The sequence below is a fragment of the Hippocampus comes genome, unplaced genomic scaffold (genome assembly GCF_001891065.2).
Source record: "Hippocampus comes isolate QL1 unplaced genomic scaffold, H_comes_QL1_v1.1 scaffold326, whole genome shotgun sequence".
Lineage (NCBI taxonomy): Eukaryota > Metazoa > Chordata > Actinopteri > Syngnathiformes > Syngnathidae > Hippocampus > Hippocampus comes.
The window spans coordinates 144,962-162,344 of record NW_017805930.1 but is presented as its reverse complement, the minus strand read 5'-3'; the positions used below and the strand labels follow the sequence as shown (position 1 = coordinate 162,344).

The following is a 17,383-nucleotide window of genomic DNA, read 5'->3' as shown; positions in this document are numbered from 1 at the left end:
CAGAAGGCTCTCTGTCATGTGTCATCTGAGCACGATTGATGGCTTTAATGAGGTGGCGATGAAAAACAATATAGTTCGACAAAGCCACAGGGATTACATTCTATTCATCTAAGCACTGATACGTACTATTTATGTAAACTAATATGATACAAATGTGCATCAGAAATAATTTCATGAAAATATATTTTATAAGAATAAATATGAAGTTTGCAAGCCTGAATTTATTAAAATTGCAAGGTAATTCTTGAGTTTGAAATTTGACTTTGAAACTTAATTTTAACATAAACCGAGTTTAAACCCCCAATTTTAAACTCTACTTTGAAACCCGAAGCCTTGTTTGAAACCCGACTTTGAAAACCTAACCTTACTTTTAACCCTTAATTTGCACCACTAATCCCAGTTTCACCCTCAACTTTGAACCCCTAAAATACATGGTCGTTTTTATTCCAGCAAAAAACACCTTACGATACATGGTCATTAGAAAAAGCCTTACTATATATGCAAACTCTGCAGACAATGGCCGAGACCTGCATTTGAACCCTGGACCTCTGCGCTGTTAAGCCGACGCATGAGCCAGTCCACCATGGCGGTGCTGCTCGCCTGAGCTCATCAGGACCCACCCAAAAAGTTCTTCATATACATTGTTCAAAAATGCTTTCCATGCAAACTTCGCAGAGGAAGGCGGAGAGCTGGATTGGGCGAAAAATTTTATGACTATATTCATGGTCGTTCTTTTGGGGCTAAAAACGTCTTACTCTCCATGGGCGTTTTTTTTTCGGCAAAAACCGCCTAACGATACATGGTCATTCGAGAAAGCCTTACTACACATGCAAACTCTGCAGATGATGGCCGAGACCTGGATTTGAACCCTGCACCTCTGCGTTGTTAAGCCGACGCACTAACCAGTCGACTAGGGTGGCACTGGTCTACTGATCTCTTCAGGACCCACCCAAAAAGGTCTTCATGTACATATTCGCTCAAAAAAGCTTTCCAGGCAAATTTCGCAGAGGAAGGCAGAGAGATGGATTTGGCTACAAACGCCTTACTATACATGGTCGTTTTTTGGTGGGTAAAAACGCGTACTCTACATGGTCATTTTTTTCAGCTAAAAACACCTTACTATATATACATGGTCATTTTTTCGGTTAAAAACACTTTACTATCCATGGTCATTTTTTGGGGGCGAAAAACGCCTTACGATACATAGTCGGTTTTTTGGGGGCTAAAAACCTCTGACTATACATGGTCGTTTTTTTCGGTAAAAAAACACTTTACTATACATGGTTATTTTTTGGGGCTAAAAATGCCTTACTATACATGGTCGTTTTTTTGGGCTAAAAACGCCTTACTATACATGGTCGTTTTTTATTGGCCCCAAACACCTACGAGACATTGTCGTTATTTTTGGCTAAAAACGGCTTACTATACATGGTCGTTTTTTTCAGTCAAAAACGCCTTACTATATGTGGTCGTTCCTTTGGGTCAAAAACGCCTTACGATACATGGTCGTTTTTTTGGGCCCAAAACGCCTTACTATACATGGTCGTTTTTTTCAGTCAAAAACGCCTTACTATATGTGGTCGTTCCTTTGGGTCAAAAACGCCTTACGATACATGGTCGTTTTTTTGGGCCCAAAACACCTTACTATACGTGGTCGTTCCTTGGGGCCAAAAACGTCTTACTATACATGGTCGTTTTTTTCGGCTAAAAACGCCTTACGATATATGGTTGTTGTTTTCGGCCAAAAACGCCTTACGATATATGGTCTTTTTTTTCGGGTTAAAACGCCTTACTAATAATGGTCGTTTTTTTCGGCTAAAAATGCCTTACGATACATGGTCGTTTTTTTGGGCCCAAAACGCCTTACTATACGTGGTCGTTCCTTGGGGCCAAAAACGTCTTACTATACATAGTCGTTTTTTTCGGCTAAAAACGCCTTACTATAAATGGTCGTTTTTTTGGGCTAAAAAAACGCCTTACTATAAATGGTCGTTTTTTTGTTTAAAAACACCTTACTCTACATGGTCGGTTTTTTGTGGTTAAAAACACCTTACTATACGTGGTCGTTCCTTGGGGCCAAAAACGTCTTACTATACATGGTCGTTTTTTATTGGCCCCAAACACCTACGAGACATTGTCGTTATTTTTGGCTAAAAACGGCTTACTATACATGGTCGTTTTTTTCAGCCAAAAACGCCTTACTATACGTGGTCGTTTCTTTGGGCCAAAAATGTCTTACTATACATGGTCGTTTTTTTCGGGTTAAAACGCCTTACTAATAATGGTCGTTTTTTTTGTTTAAAAACACCTTACTATACGTGGTCGTTCCTTGGGGCCAAAAACGTCTTACTATACATGGTCGTTTTTTTTGGCTAAAAACGCCTGACTATACATGGTCTTTTTTTTTCGCCTAAAAACGCCTTACTATACATGGTCGTTTTTTTCGGCCAAAAACGCCTGATTATACATGGTCGTTTTTTTCGGCAAAAAACGCCTTACTATACATGATCGTTTTTTTGTTTAAAAACACCTTACGATACATGGTCGGTTTTTTGTGGTTAAAAACACCTTACTATATATACATGGTTGTTTTTTCGGTTAAAAACACTTCACTCTACACGGTCATTTTTTGGGGGCTGAAAACGCCTTACTATACATGGTCGTTTTTTTGGGGCTAAAAACGCCTTACTATACATGGTCATTTTTTGGGGGCTAAAAACGCCTTACAAAACATTGTCCGTTTTTTTGGGGCTAAAAACGCCTGATCATACATGGCCGTTTTTGCGGGTTAAAAACGCCTTACTATACATGGTCGTTTTTTCGGCTAAAAACGCCTTACTGTACATGGTCGTTTATTTGGGGCTCAATACGCCTTCCATACATGGTCGTTCTTTTCGGCTAAAAACGCCTTTCAATACATGGTCGTTTTTTGGGGGGGGGCTAAAAACGCCTTACTATACATGGTCGTTTATTTGGGGCTCAAAACGCCTTACATACATGGTCGTTTTTTTTGGGCTAAAAACACCTGACTACACATGGTCGTTTTTTGGGGGCTAAAAACGCCTTACAATACATGATGGGTTTTTTTTCGGAAAAAAACGCCTTGATATACATGGTCATTTTTTTCGAAAAAAATGCCTTCCAATACGTGGTCGTTTTTTTCGGCAAAAAACGGCTTACTATACCCAAAACCTCCAGACTCCATGTGCGGCTTTCAGTATACAGCAATGACTGTTTTCAGGTCAGTCATTTGAACCAAGCTATCAGTTCAGCAATATCATAAAACCACCACTAGGTGGCAGCACTGCCAACAACACATTCCCAGTACATTTCCATTGTTTTCAAGTGACTAACCGATTTCGTCGCCACGAGAATGGTGAAAATGCGACTTGCGCCGTGTGAGTATCAAGTATCAAAAAAAAAATAAATAAATAAAACATACACAACAGCTTTTGTTTAGTCCTTTTTATTTGATATTCTCTCAAATAACGCACCCACGTCTTTGAAGCATTTGATGCTAACAGGAAGATCTTCATAGAATTATTAGAATTATTATTGCACAGTTCAGGAAGGTAGGTCCATCCCATCATTCCTCCGTATATACACTCTCATCATGTCACTTTATGACTTTTTTTTCCTTGGGGGGGCACCACAAAAGTGTTACAAACAGGTCCAAAAAGCACATCAGACAAGCACATACATAAATAATAATAAAATAAATAACATGCATGATAAATGGCAAGACACCAAGACAATCAACCGAAAAGACCGTTTGGGATGTTTTGTTTCTCTTAGCCCTTACCCTGATCAATGCTGACAGGATTTTTTTTTTTTTTTTGCATTTGAATTCAAGCCGCTGTCAAAAATGCAGAAAAAGACGCTAACATGCAAAATAGTTTGGATCATTCCCCCAAATCGCTCCCCCCTTCGCTTCGTCATCCAAATACATGTTTTGGAATCATTCACTCATTCCTGAATGACTTCATCGTACTTGCTAGTAAAACATGTTTCCACTAGTACAAGAACCATCAAGAATATTAAATCATCAAACAGTTTCAAAACAGTTTGAGCATTGATTCAATATTTTTGATGTCCAGTTTAAGGTCTGTGTACTAATACGCTCTTTGTCCTCGGACATAATAAAGCGCACTAGTAGAACAACTGGGGGGGTCGGGTGGGGGTTGGGCACTCTGCCAACTTGACGAGCTGCACTCAACTAGTACAGCTAGTGAACTGCTAGAGGTTAACTAGCAGAACTATATCATGTCAATGGCAGTACTAGTAGCACATAGTTGTCAACTAGTGCACAGTTTTACCTCATTTAGTGGCATGTAAAAGTCTACTAGTATGCCAAGGTTGCCCAGTAGCTCTTTCTCCTCACTACTAAGAAAATTCAGCACACAAGTAGACTCTTAGGGCTAAGATTTTTATTTCCACTACTGACTAATATTTCGGCACAAAACAACTTATACAGGCAGGTATAACATTAGGGCAATTATGTTACGAGTGAGGCAAAACTACTAGCACTACTAGTGTTACTAGTAGACTACTAGTGTTACACAAAAGTGACAGTAGCGTAGTTTAAGAAAAACGTGAACGCCAAGTCAGAGTCACTCTACCAGGGGTCGAGGTCTACTTTTCCACTGAATTGACTTATAAGTGAGGACAAATAGCATACTAGTACATGGACCTTAAGTGGGACATCATTTCAGCGCAATGCATCATGGGATATAGTGCTTTTCTAGTCACCATCATTGTTCAACTGCAATTCAAGATGCATGTGCGGCATATCGAGGGCCGACAAATGGCCGACTCACTAGTGGCTCGCGAGTGATTCCCAACACAGAAGATGATGATGATTGTGCATTTGTGTTTGTGGCGCTTATGTTCTCAAAGTGGATCCAGGCACAAACGAGAGGAAGAAGAGGGAGGGAGAGAAGGACGCATTTACACACCCACGGCGGCCCCGTTGGCCCGCGGGGGGAGCGGCCTCCGTGGCGACGGCGGCGGTGGTGCAGTGGACAGCGGGTGTTGCGTGCGGGGGGCCTCCACCGAGTTGGCCCGCACGCTGATGTGCTCCCATCCTCCCTGGGAGAGGCGGAAAACTCTGGTTTAATCATTAATCTGGGAAAGTTAAAAAAAAAAACTAACTACAGGAAGCAGCAATGAGTCTCTTTTGGATGACATCACAGTGTATCAAAAATGTTAGAAGCAGATTGTGAACCAAAGTGTTGGTCAAGTTAAATAGACTACAAAGTGTCACAAAAGACGGAAAAGATGACGTGGAGATGATTTAAGTATTGAAATCAAAGCAATGATATCATGTACATATTGTACATACACACACATGCACACACTTGTACTACTACTACTACTCCTACTGTAAAATGACATAATTGTAAAATTGTAAAGTTTGCCAAATGCAAAATAGTTACACTGGCGTTTCATTGTAAATGCATTATTTTGCCATCAAAAATTTTTTAAAAAATCACATTTTAATCGTTGCTGTTGGTATTTTATTGAAGTAAAGGCCTGTTCAGATGTTTGAGGCAAAAATTACTTGCATCAAAAAAAGCTTTTTGGTTCAAAATGGGTGAAACGAGCCCATGTTGTACTGCTGAGAACCAAAACATGGAATGTGGTTGAAAAAAACGAGTGTAACCTGAAAACACAATATTCTGTGAGCCTTGAAAGATTAGTCAGAATGTGAAGGAGTTGATTCTGAGCACTAATATGGAGCAAAGTCCATATACATCCACAAAAGGCAAACAGCATCCTTTCCGGGAGCACACCTTTGGATGTCTCACAGCACTTCTGGCTGGGAGACGCGCGACGTAATGACTCACCCCAATGCCGTAGTCCCACAGTTGACCTTTCGGCTGCATGGGTCCCACCCCCAGCCTGTGACAAACGGTCCCTGGAGTCTCTGCGGGGAAGCCTGCCATTCCGTCTGCTATCATCCATACCTAAAAAAAAAAAAAAAAACAAAATGCTCAGGACGTGGCACGCATTTCCAGCAGCAATGATGAGTGCAGTAGTACTGGCCTGGTCCAGTGGTCCCACCGAGACTTTGGTGGCATTATTGGAGATGACCTCCCAAGCAGAGCCTTGGGGGTAGCTCGGGGTCAGGCCTTGTCTGTACCACAAATTCCCTGCGTTCATCCGTCGGGACGGATGTTATTCTTAGCGTTTTGATATATTTTTTTTAAGTCTTGAAATTCACATTATTCCGATTGGTACTTACCGTTTTCATCCACTGCAAACACGGACGTACGGCCCACGGACAATTGTCTCAAGGTCTGGCGGGATGGAGAGGGGATGTGGTACCAGCATTCTCCTGTGGGGGGCAGCACAACTAATTTCAATATAATCATAATTGATTTTTTTTTCCCCCCCCACAGTGGGCCTGAAAACAGAACATCTTTGTTCTGAAAGTTGGTGCAAGTAGAGTACTATTCAAACATATTCAAATGAGTCATTTTTGGAGGTTGACCTGCAGGGTTTTGTGGGGACACGGAGCCCCTGTAGAAGACGGCTCCATCCTTGGCGATGGCCCACACCTGGCTGGCTCCGCCGATGGAGATGGACTTGAAGGGCTGGTCGGTGCCGACATGAAGCCATGAGCTGCCCTGGAATAAGTCGAAGGCACCAAGGAATTAAAAAAAAAAAGAAAATGACAATCTTGAGACACCACTGTTACAAGTGCACCGTGCTAAGGAACTATGTTGAAGTTAGCTTTGCCGCTATCTCTGGGCAATATTAACCCTGTTCATAATTCTTGGCAGGGCTCTGTCCTCATCCCCTGTGAATAGCGCGGGAACATTGCGCAAACAAAGTGGACACGTGCTCACCGCTGGGTTTTGTGGGGTGACACCCAGCCGGCACAGCACGTCCCCCTTGTCGCTGAGGGCCCAAAGGGGGACCTGCTCCATGCTGCTGTGGGCCAGGCACGACATCAGGGAGATGTCGCTCAAGGGGATGGGCGGGACCGGCTGCCACGGACCCCTCAGTGTGATCTTACACTTTCTGGACACACAACCAAAATGTTTGCATATAGTTTGGGATCTACAAAACAGCAAAGTGTGTGTGTGTGTGTGTGTGTGTGTGTGTGTGTGTGTGGAGCCGGGCACAGTTACCTTGTCCAACGCCTTCGCCGAACAAAATCCTTCAGTGTTTTGTGGCCATGAAATGTTCTACAAGAAATATAGAAAAATATTTTAATCAATTTACTGGTTTCCTAGAAACATTTTTGAGTGACTGTTCAACTCCAGTCCTGTAGGTGGCAGTAATCACGGCAAAAAGTAGCTGCGGAGTGCAACCCGCAATACGTTTTCTCAATTTCGGCTTCGATCAATTCGATGTAGTGGGTCATTGCCCCATTTGGACCCAGTCTGAGCAGACTTTGACAGCAAATAAACATCTGGATTCACATTTTGTAAGTGAGACGACTAATTAATGTCTAACAGGATGCACATTCTGAGACTGAGGCAATAATAGCTACGTACACGGGAAAGTCGGCAGCATACTGCCATCCCTCCTTGTCCGTCCCACCGGGAACACTGTGGTCCACAGCCCACTCGGACACCTGGAACAAAGTGGGGCAACACTTGAAAGGTGGACGATCGATCAACACATTTCAAGCATAAAATGTCCCAATTTAAATGGCGCCAAGCGATGTTTTGAAATGGAAAAATGCTGGCGACAATATGACTGCAAAATCAGGTTCATGCGCCACTTGTTGCTAGGCAGAGTAACCAGACTTAATCATAACTAGACCATAGAGCAGTGAAAAAAAATGGCCACTTGTTCCTAGCCATGATTTATAAGGCTCAATAAAAATAATTGCCCCATAGGCCAATAAAAAAATATGTTGCTGGGCAGAGTCTACCAGGCTCATTCAGAATTGCTAATCGAACACAATCTAGAAAATGGCCGCATGCTGCTAGGCAGAGTTCAAAGGCCTCAAACCTGAATCATCGGCCTATAAAAAAAGGACTACTAGTTGATCGGCAGAATTGTGAGGATGAATCATAGCTGTCCCACTGTTTAAGCATATATATATATATATTTTTTTAATTGTTGGATTTTATACGGTTCGCCTAAACATGGCGAATTGTTGCTAAGAGTCAAACAACTTTCCCATGGTTACAAAAAAACAAACAAAAAAAACACACATTGCTAGGCAGAGTTTATATGGCTCAATCATAACTGCTATTAGGGTGGAAAAGACATACTAGACCGAGACACAGGGTAAGCCGAAACAGTTAGTCCATCAGATTGAATTACTGCTCAATATTAAATATAAAATTGACATTTAGAGAGAATCCCCTCTTACCCATGCCCATTGAGGGGAGGGCGGCTGTGTGTTGCCTTTGGTGCACTCCCTCAGTCCGCTCTCATCACTCCACATGGGGCGGTCAGTGGGAAGTCCTCTGGCAGAAAAACAAAAACAAACAAACAAAAAAAAAATACAATCAGGCTAAATGGGTCACGTTTGTTTAGTTTGTCATGCTCCTACCTGTCCGTGTAGCCTGTCACGGGGTTCCATCTTTGATTTTCATACACGTGCACGCTCCTGACGTCAGTCTGCTGGTACGCGTGGCCTGCATCTGCTGCCATCGGAGCAAAAAATAAAAAAATAAAACGTTCATTGCCCGTAAGCGAGTTGTTTTCACGCAACAAAGCGACTAGTTATTAGTAACTTGTCGAGTGAGGGCAACATTTTTCAAGAATTCAAGGATTTTTTTTTTTACTGCCTTTTAAAATGGACAGACAGGCTACGTCATTTGTAAATCCAGTTAAACATCCATCCATCCATTTTCCGATCCGCTTTATCCTCACAAGGGTCGTGTAGGGTGCTGTAGACTATGCCAGCTGTCTTCGGGCAGTAGGCGGGGGACACCCTGAACCGGTTGCCAGCCAATCGCAGGGCACACAGAGACCACCATTTGCGCTCACACTCACACCTAGGGACAATTTAGAATGTTCAATCAGCCTGCCATGCGTTTTTAGAATGTGGGAGGAAACCGGAGTACCCGGAGAAAACCCACACGGGCCCGGGGAGAACACAAAAACTCCACACGGGGAGGCCGGAGCTGGAATTGAACCTCTGCACTGTGAGGTCAACGCGCTAACCACTCGATCAACGGGCCACCTAGTTAATAAACAAACAATCTTTTATTTTTATTAGCTAGCCATTCTTATGTTGTTTTATTTTCTATTCATGTTGCATTTTTTGGAGTGATACGACTTACTCCTAATGTCATCCATGTAAAAAAAATATTACAAGACTGCGTGCCGCACACTTTGCGTAAATATTACAAGACAGTGTGCCGCATAGTGTTTTTACCAGAGTTAGCCTGCCGTCCGGAGCCCCCACTGTACACCCAGGCCGTGCCATCCCACCCGATGCCCCACACCAGCCCCAGACTGTTAGACTCTACACAGCGAAGGTGGCCGGGCACCTGCCGCCAGAACCTGCAGTGCCACACAGTGGAGGCGACGAGGGTTAGTGCGTTAAGAGCGGCATGGCAATAGGGAAGAAACGCGTTAGTCTGTTAGCGTTAACCGAAGCAGAATTTTTTGAAAAGCGGTGATGTTGTCGGTCTCACATGAGGTCACATGACAGCGTGTGAGCGGGCGCCTCCAGGGAAAAGGACGGCTCGTGGACAAAAATGTCCCCTTTGGACGTTGTGGACCACAAGGCCTGCCTGGACGGCGGAGTTGCGATTCCGCGGCACTCGCAGCAAACATCCGACAACAAGTTCAGCTGGATCAAAGAAACAATACGTCACCATGACATAAATCAACATTCCGTAGGTTGACAATGAACTAAGTGGAACTGAAGTGAGCTTCATGTCATGATTTATCATCTTGTATTTTGTTTTGTAAGGGTCGGAAGGGGGAGGAGGGGACTGATTCCTCACAAATTTTCGCGAATCGCGCCAGTCACGATACCCGGCGAACACTGCAGCTTCAAGGCTTACCCAGTCTTTCATGTCCTTTTCAGTTTGGGCCGCCAGGACCAGGGGACTCCTCAGTCTGGTCCTGGGGCCCGTGTACACGGCAAAAGCATAGTGGCTGTCCCGCAACACTGGAACCAGTGCTGTCACTTCATTGATGAAGATGTGAAGGTACTGCAAGATAGAGCGTGAGTGGGAGGGTTGACTTTGGAGTGGAGTACTCAAGTCTTGGGACACCAGGTCAAAATCAGGTCAGGGGTGTGAAACTCATTTACATTGGAGGCCACCTCACAGTTACGGTTTCCCTTCACCTCACCGCATCACATTTTTACGCGTACTCAATTGCCCTTGCATTTCATTGTGAGGAACTTGCCCATGACGAAATGGAATATGTTGATCCACAAAAGAAAATATATATTTTATACACTGACCTTTTTCTCATCATAACGTGTGTAGTAAACGAAGAAGATGCTGTCCTTCCCCCCGTCTGACTTGGTGGACTGCTCCAGAGCCACGGCCACGTCCACCCACCGATGCGGCTTCCAGTCCCTCCACCAACATAGCGTGCCTTTACGCACCCAGATGGACTGTTGAAAGGATACACACGCCGAGTAACACACCGGTATACACGTAGGCTGAGCAAAAAAAAAAAAAAATTACAAATAGCCATACATTGCTTCTTTCCAGAGGTTTCTTGCTGATTTCTTCTCTGTGCTGCTGATCGCTCCATACTGAAGACTGCACTGGGGTCAGTGACAAAGAGCTGACCAGTGGGCCTGGCACACGTGCGCACACATGCACACACACGCACAAATTTGAGTACAAGGTACACAAAGTGGACTTATATACACTTATGAAAGGTGAGTGCTTATGATAAAGTGGTTCATGCTTTGAGCGTCATTTTTCTATTCTGATCATGTTTGATAACTGTATGTACAGGACGCCTGAAAAGTCACTTCATACTGAGATCGTAGGACTGGGCAATTAATAAGAAAAATTATGATCACGATTACTCTTGATTGGTAATGAAATCACAATTAAGAAATATGATGATTAATTGATTCCAAAACACGGTCTTATAAAATTTTTTATTCAGCTACCAAAACTCGCCTTCATTAAAAGATTTAAAATGACCTAATGAAACAGAATGTGAAGAAATTAAGAAATGTTTTTGCTACATTTTAACTGAACATTTGGTTGTGCCTCCCGTGGCCACTTGGGGGCAGTGTAACAGTCACAGAAAAAAATAATAAGTCAGTCAAGACACCACAGTCATTCCAAACAAGTTTTCCTGGTACCTGTAGCACTGAGCCAGCTGACTTGCGAAGCAGCGTCCACGTTGCACCCCCCTCCTGAGATCCAGGCCCACACGGGACCGTCCTCATCCCCGACACCTTGTGCACCCTCCAGACCCATGCCGTAAGGGGCGCTGCCATTGCGCAAGTGAGGCCCTTCTGCTTGCGTGCTTCGAGCCACCTCCGCGCTTTCGAGGTCCACGTTACTCCAAGGGGCCCCGGGTCCAGAGGCCTCTGGGCTCATGAGGATCTGCGCTGGGGAGAACTGACCCTCCTCCTCAATCTGTAAGCCGGACTGTTGGTTTGTGGAGGTTTTGTCACGGTCCGAAACCAGGCTGTTGATGAAGCTGTCGCTTGCGGGGATTAAGGATTTAGGTGGTGTGGGAGCATCTTGAGTATCTACAGGGACGATAGGTGCTCCTCCTAAGGGGACCACCGAAGGGGCAGCTGCTTCCAGGACTGGGGTGTCATTTGTGCTGTTTGATGGGTCACTCGGGCCTAACTCTGAATCGGAGTCGGTGCAGCTCAGCACTGAGCCTTGGGAGGCTTCTTTCAGCTGGCTACTCGACTTGAGGCCGCCCCTTTTGAGAACAAAATATAAGTCAGGGAGGGCACAAAAGGAGGCAATGTACACAGATTTATAAATATTTGTTTGAGTGCCAGAGAGTGTTTTTTTTCCTGCCAAAAAAAAAAAAAGTCTACTGTTCATAGAAAGATAACGTGGCTAGAATTGGTGGTGACAGTAAGACTGATGGGGAGGGGAAAAAAAAAAAGTTCCTTGACAGATTCGCGAGGGCTCAAGCCTTCATTGTCCCAAAAAATAAAAATAAAAAACTTGTTGCTCCACCCGAATTTATAGGACTCAATCCTAAATGCCTGTGGACAATAAGTCACTTGTTGCAAGGCAAGAGTTTCTCGTGCTCAAGCCTTCAGAGGCCAATGAAAAATGACCGACTCGCGGTTGCGTGGACCTTATCAAGATAAAACATAACTGCTCCACAGGCATGAGAATAAAAAAAGAGCCACTTTGTTACTAGGCAGAATTCATCATGCTCGGCCATAACCGCACCACAGGCCAGTGAAAAAAAAATTGGCCACGTTGCTAGGCGAAGTTGAGAGGACTCAATCATCATTTCATGTCCATCTCGCCATCCACTTGGAATTTTATGTTCATCAAAATAATACTGATTGTACCATGTTCAATGTCTCCATTAAATATGCATACAGACCTGGGTGGGACATTCTCTTTACTGTTGCCCCACTCGGCAGAAACGGGGATCCAGCCATTCCCACTTGGTTCGGATGGCGTCACCCCAATTCGGAAATACAGACCGCGGTCCTCACCGACAGCCCAAACCTGACACCAAAACAGTACAAAATGTCTTAAAACTTGTTGTATTTAGAATTTACACCGCAACCTAAATTCCGGTGGGCTCTGGGTTTTATAACACACTGATGAAAATGCTTTGACACAAAAAAGCTTCACTGGATATTTAAATTCAAGGCAGAGAAATGACAAAAAAAAGCCTTCCGGTACTGTATTCAACAAACTCACTAGCAAGACACAAGAAGCATCTGTGACTTTATAAGGTACTATATTGCAACACTGGCGCAGGGCTCACACAAGCTCCGCCTTTAAATGCAGCCCTGAAATATGAAATATGGGATATGATGACGATCTAATTAGGGAGCGTCCCATAGGTCAGACCGGTGGGAATATAGTCTGGTGGATATATATATATATATAAGGCTGGCCTGGAGGTGCTGGTGCGGGAAAGGCCTCCTGCGCTCGTGTTACCGGACAGCCGCAGGAACCACAGGGACCCGTGGGGGTGAGGTGGGATATCCTGAGACTGAAGGCAGGCGGAGCGAGATGTGGCTTTGCAACGCTAGCAAAGTCCTCAGCGTAAAAGCATCTCGGCAGCAAGCCCAGCCTCGTTCTCGCTAATCATGTCAAGGGATCCGAGAAGAGGGCCGAGCCAGTCTTATTTCATAGTGTCGAACAGTGGTTCTCAAATTTTTGACACCGACTATCAGCTAAAAAAAAAAAAAAATTAAAAATACTTCACCCACTAAGTACCACTATCATGACCGACATTTAAAGAGAGCAGGTAGTAGGACAAAATTCTCATCAAAAACAAGGGAGTGGTTTAATTCCTGAAATCTATGAAATATTGTGAACCACTGCACAGGTTGAACATTGGAATGGTACTTATATATAAAGCGCGAGTCACCCAGGTTGCTAAATGTATACGTTTTGTATACAAAGGCGTGCTATGTACATATAACATGACAAAAAAAAAAAACAACAACAAATAAGTTGGAAACAAACAAAAATACAGTCTATGGCTATGCAGAGTGTATACATAAAATGGTGCACACGTCTTGACTCACAAGAGGTTTTGTCATTTTAATGACCCGTTCACGGCAGTCGATAAAAGTAAATCATGCAGGTGTGCCCAACACTGTGAGCAGCGAGTGTGGAAATATGTTTGACGAACATTGAATGAAGTGAATGCCGACTCCGCAGCTGTGATGACGCAAGAAACAAGTCACCTGGTCGTTGAGCCCCACGTCAAGCATCATCATCTCGCCGACGATGCTGATCCATCCCGACCCGCAGGGATTGTGCGAATTGACGCCCCGCCTGAACCACACCTGCGAACGCACATCCACACGGACATTGAGATGTTTTTACGGCGGCACGTTGACGACATCCGCGTGACTCGCCTTGTAGTCCTTCGTGATCACCCACACAACGCTAACTCCGACAGACACGTGGAGGGTTTCCATCTCCTTCTCGGGTGATTCTACTTCCAGCCACGATGTGCCTGGTGGAGGACCAGAATGAGGCTTTCACTTACACGATGGAAATTCACGTACAGTACCATTAAAAAAAATAATAAAATAAATCACAAGGAGGCGACGGCTGACCAGTGGGACTGTCCAGGCTGAGGCCCGTACGGACCAGCAGGTTGCCATCCCACAGAACGGCCCACAGTAGGTCTCTCGGACCGAGTGATAACTGGACCACCTCCTTGGGCACCTCGACCTCGTCCCAGCGTGTGCCCTCTGGGATCCGAGGGTGGATGCCCTCCCTGAACCACACCTGAAACAAAATAACCATCAGATGACTATTCCAATTGTTTAAATCCCATGTACAGTTCTGTGCCGTCAAGTATTTGAAGTCATGCTGCCCCCTTGTGACCAAATGATCTAACGACATTTGCAGCCTCTGATGCCTCCTTGTAGGATTTTCTTTCTTTTGTCAATTAATGTCAATGAAGTTGATATAAAACTATACATAAAATATATTTTAAAACTAATCATAATAATCAGGCAATTTTGAACAAAGTAGAAATAAAATTGACGTCTGTTCTTTACCGTTACCACCCGTGCAAACCAACAGAATTTTGTAACCTTTCTCACCTGTCCTTGTTGAGACACAGCCCAAAGGTAAGGATACCTCCCAGACTCGTCACTCATCTCCCAGCCGCCGCAGCTGATGTCGCATAGAGGTAGAGGGGGCTTCCTGGGATGGTCCAAGGGGATCTGCGGGCAGCATTTTCTAAACGGTTGTAGTACAGGTCTGGATTGAGTGTCTTGCAAATAAAGTCCAAACCTTCGCCCAGGTGCCTTGTGCTGTATATCTTCTGTAGCGGATCCAGCGCCTACGACGCACGCAAGAGTTCCACTTCTTGTCGGGAGAGAAGTTAGCGGGGAAGTCGACGGCATATTCCCAACCCTATAGGAAAGCATGTATAAAAAGTGTTTTAACACTACCTGATTGTTTCGGTATTCCTGACAGACTGTCGTTTCGAAATCATCACCCCAGTCTTAATGCAGCTAAATAGGAAGCTTGTGTGTTCTCACCCCGGTCTGACTGGGTTCTCCCCCACAGTTGTGGTCCACATACCAGTCCCCCTCCCACTCCCAGCTGCGGGACGGCAACTGGAAGCTATGGAGCGGTTGAGGATTCATCCCAGTCACGTCGCTCCACGGCCAGCGGTCGGTGGGCAGCAGCGTATCCGTGAAGCCGTCCACAGGATTCCACCGCTGAAATCACACATGAAAGAAGTTTCTAGTCAACAACTAATGGGATGAGATATGGATGGATGGAATCCCTTGCTCAAAGGCAAATTTTGCCTTTGGTGGATGAATAAAGAGAAACCTTGAACGTCAGTCTGTCAGCTCATGCCGACCTGGTTTTCATAGGTCTCCTCTTTGTAGCGGATGGGCATCTCATGGGGTATCATGTTGAGATATACGTGGTGGTCACAGCCGATGCCCCAACAGCGACCTTTCCCGGCGGTGACGCGCTTGAGCTCCAAAAGTGCGTCTTCGGTGCGCACCCAATGCTGGCCAGCGGTGGAAACACTGTACACCCTCCCATACACATCTACCGCCCACAGCAGTGTGACGGACATGGTGCTCCCTAAGACAAACAGAGTGGACTGGTAGAACAAGAGGTGCCTTGAGTTTAGAATAAAAGCTTGCGTTGTTGAATATGCCTTGCCATCTGATTGAATCGTTCAGACACAAAATAGCAGCAGGACAAACTAAAGTTGTCAGGAAGACAACAAACTCATTTGCTTTGCATGTTGCCATTACAAAATTAAGACAGTGTGATTTGAGGTAAGCTTTACAATTTTTGAAGATATCTATAAGCGTTTTAAATGCCATTCAAATTATTTGGCTCATAGTTTGTGATTTGACCTAATCACATAAGCAATCCTAATCATTTTTTAGTTGAATGTCTGACAATTATTCGTCGAAATTAACTATTCTTGGTCAGTGAGTGATTCCTAACAGCCCTACTGATAAATTTTACTTTGAAAGACATAGTCTTTACTTTTATTTTGAAACGCCGGACCGGAACTTTGCTTTAATGACTGTTACTAATCCGATACTGATACCTGACTCCAAGCAGGCCTTTATGGACTATTTTTCGTATTGACATTCTGTTTTTTTTTTTTTTGTATTGCTATTTAAGCCTAAACAATTTTCAAAATCTTATAATAGACAAACGGGAGCTATGTTGACGTCAATTATATTGTTAATTAAGGATGCGCGCAGTTGCAGATAGCCTACCTGAATGTCGGTGTCAGATACGTGGTTGTCAAGGAAATGTGGAAGGAGGCGTCATGGCATACGGCATACCTGTGGAACATTGTGCAAGACAGACATATGTTAGCAAAAGGACCCGTGGACCCCTTTACCGCACACTAGTCTATCAGCTGTTTACATATCCACTAGCTTTTAGCCTCTGAACACTGTTCTTTTTAAACCCACAACGCTTACTTAGTTACACATGTGGTTCTGCAATTCCATTAAGCGACCCACGGAGTCCCAGAGAGTGAAGTCACACCGACATCCTCACACAACGGGCTTTTAATTGGAGAGTAGCGGAAAGCTCAATGCTGGTTTTACAACTCGGGAAATGGAGGTAGCTGCGCACTGATTGGTTGAAACACCGCAAAGGGGGTGTGGCTTGTTGTCTTTCCTCATTGGTCCAACCCGGAAGCGCGTGATGTTTGTTGCTGCTTGATTGACGTGCAAAATTTCAATAATTTATACCAAGAATGAGTGTTTTTAATTATTTAAAACGAAGGGCGCGTTCTTCTCAACACCTAATAGCCAGACCTATCTTACGTGTCCATAATGATTAGCAACGATACTTCATAGTTAATACACTATAATATACTTTGTATTTGAAAATGTAGGCTGGTGTAAAATTGTTTGCTGTAAATGAAATTAGGCAATTAAGTAATAATACATATTTATTCAATCATTATTTGAAATAAAAACATAAATAAATAAAATACACAACCGGGTTCAACGTAGTCCCGCCCACAAATGTGCATCACCTTAATGTGTTCTTCAATGGTTGTCGGAATTTCTGAAGCTCCTTCCTTTTTGAATCTCACGCTGACATTAGGGTTTCACAACATTAAATTTGTGTGCGCAATGAAATCAGCCAAAATATCTGTATGTCTTTTGATAAGACCCGCTTGCATGAATTGCGGTATTGTTGAATCATGATCGAAAATTAAGGTCAAGTCTAAGCGGAAATTAAGTGAAAACACTGTTTTGTATAAAAACATAAATGCGTTACTTGCATAAAGA

The 17,383-nt window shown here is 44.0% G+C and overlaps 1 protein-coding gene across 6 annotated transcripts; it reads right to left on the bottom strand.

The window, feature by feature from the left end:
- Positions 1–3,637: 3,637 nt before the first annotated feature.
- tecpr1b (tectonin beta-propeller repeat containing 1b) lies at positions 3,638–16,725 on the bottom strand. 6 transcript variants are annotated; one of them, XM_019889834.1, is made up of 26 exons: positions 16,559–16,725; positions 16,349–16,417; positions 15,460–15,711; positions 15,131–15,313; positions 14,880–15,002; positions 14,687–14,809; positions 14,192–14,366; positions 13,988–14,088; positions 13,814–13,915; positions 12,487–12,614; positions 11,261–11,838; positions 10,635–10,738; positions 10,394–10,549; positions 9,987–10,136; positions 9,612–9,769; positions 9,350–9,477; positions 8,519–8,612; positions 8,336–8,432; positions 7,506–7,585; positions 7,137–7,193; positions 6,852–7,026; positions 6,494–6,629; positions 6,245–6,337; positions 6,046–6,152; positions 5,847–5,966; positions 3,638–5,088 (listed from the first exon to the last, which is right to left on the bottom strand). In XM_019889834.1, the coding sequence occupies exons 3-26, from the start codon at positions 15,682–15,684 to the stop codon at positions 4,948–4,950; spliced, it is 3,534 nt and encodes a 1,177-aa protein (XP_019745393.1). In that variant the 5' UTR covers positions 15,685–15,711; positions 16,349–16,417; positions 16,559–16,725; the 3' UTR covers positions 3,638–4,947. The 6 variants fall into 6 exon arrangements, with proteins under 6 accessions (XP_019745393.1, XP_019745392.1, XP_019745397.1 ...); XM_019889833.1 differs by having other exon boundaries at positions 15,460–15,692; XM_019889838.1 differs by having other exon boundaries at positions 8,519–8,609; positions 15,460–15,692.
- Between the last annotated feature and the right edge of the window lie 658 nt (positions 16,726–17,383).

Bases quoted from the DNA above. Each gene is read 5' to 3' on its own strand.
- tecpr1b (XM_019889834.1), bottom strand. From the start codon at position 15,684: ATGTCCGTCACACTGCTGTGGGCGGTAGATGTGTATGGGAGGGTGTAC. The intron at 10,137-10,393 runs GTCAGTGTATAA...TCTATCTTGCAG, and splicing joins CACGTTATGATGAGAAAAAG to TACCTTCACATCTTCATCAA. The intron at 8,433-8,518 runs GTAGGAGCATGA...TTTTTCTGCCAG, and splicing joins GTGACAGGCTACACGGACAG to AGGACTTCCCACTGACCGCC.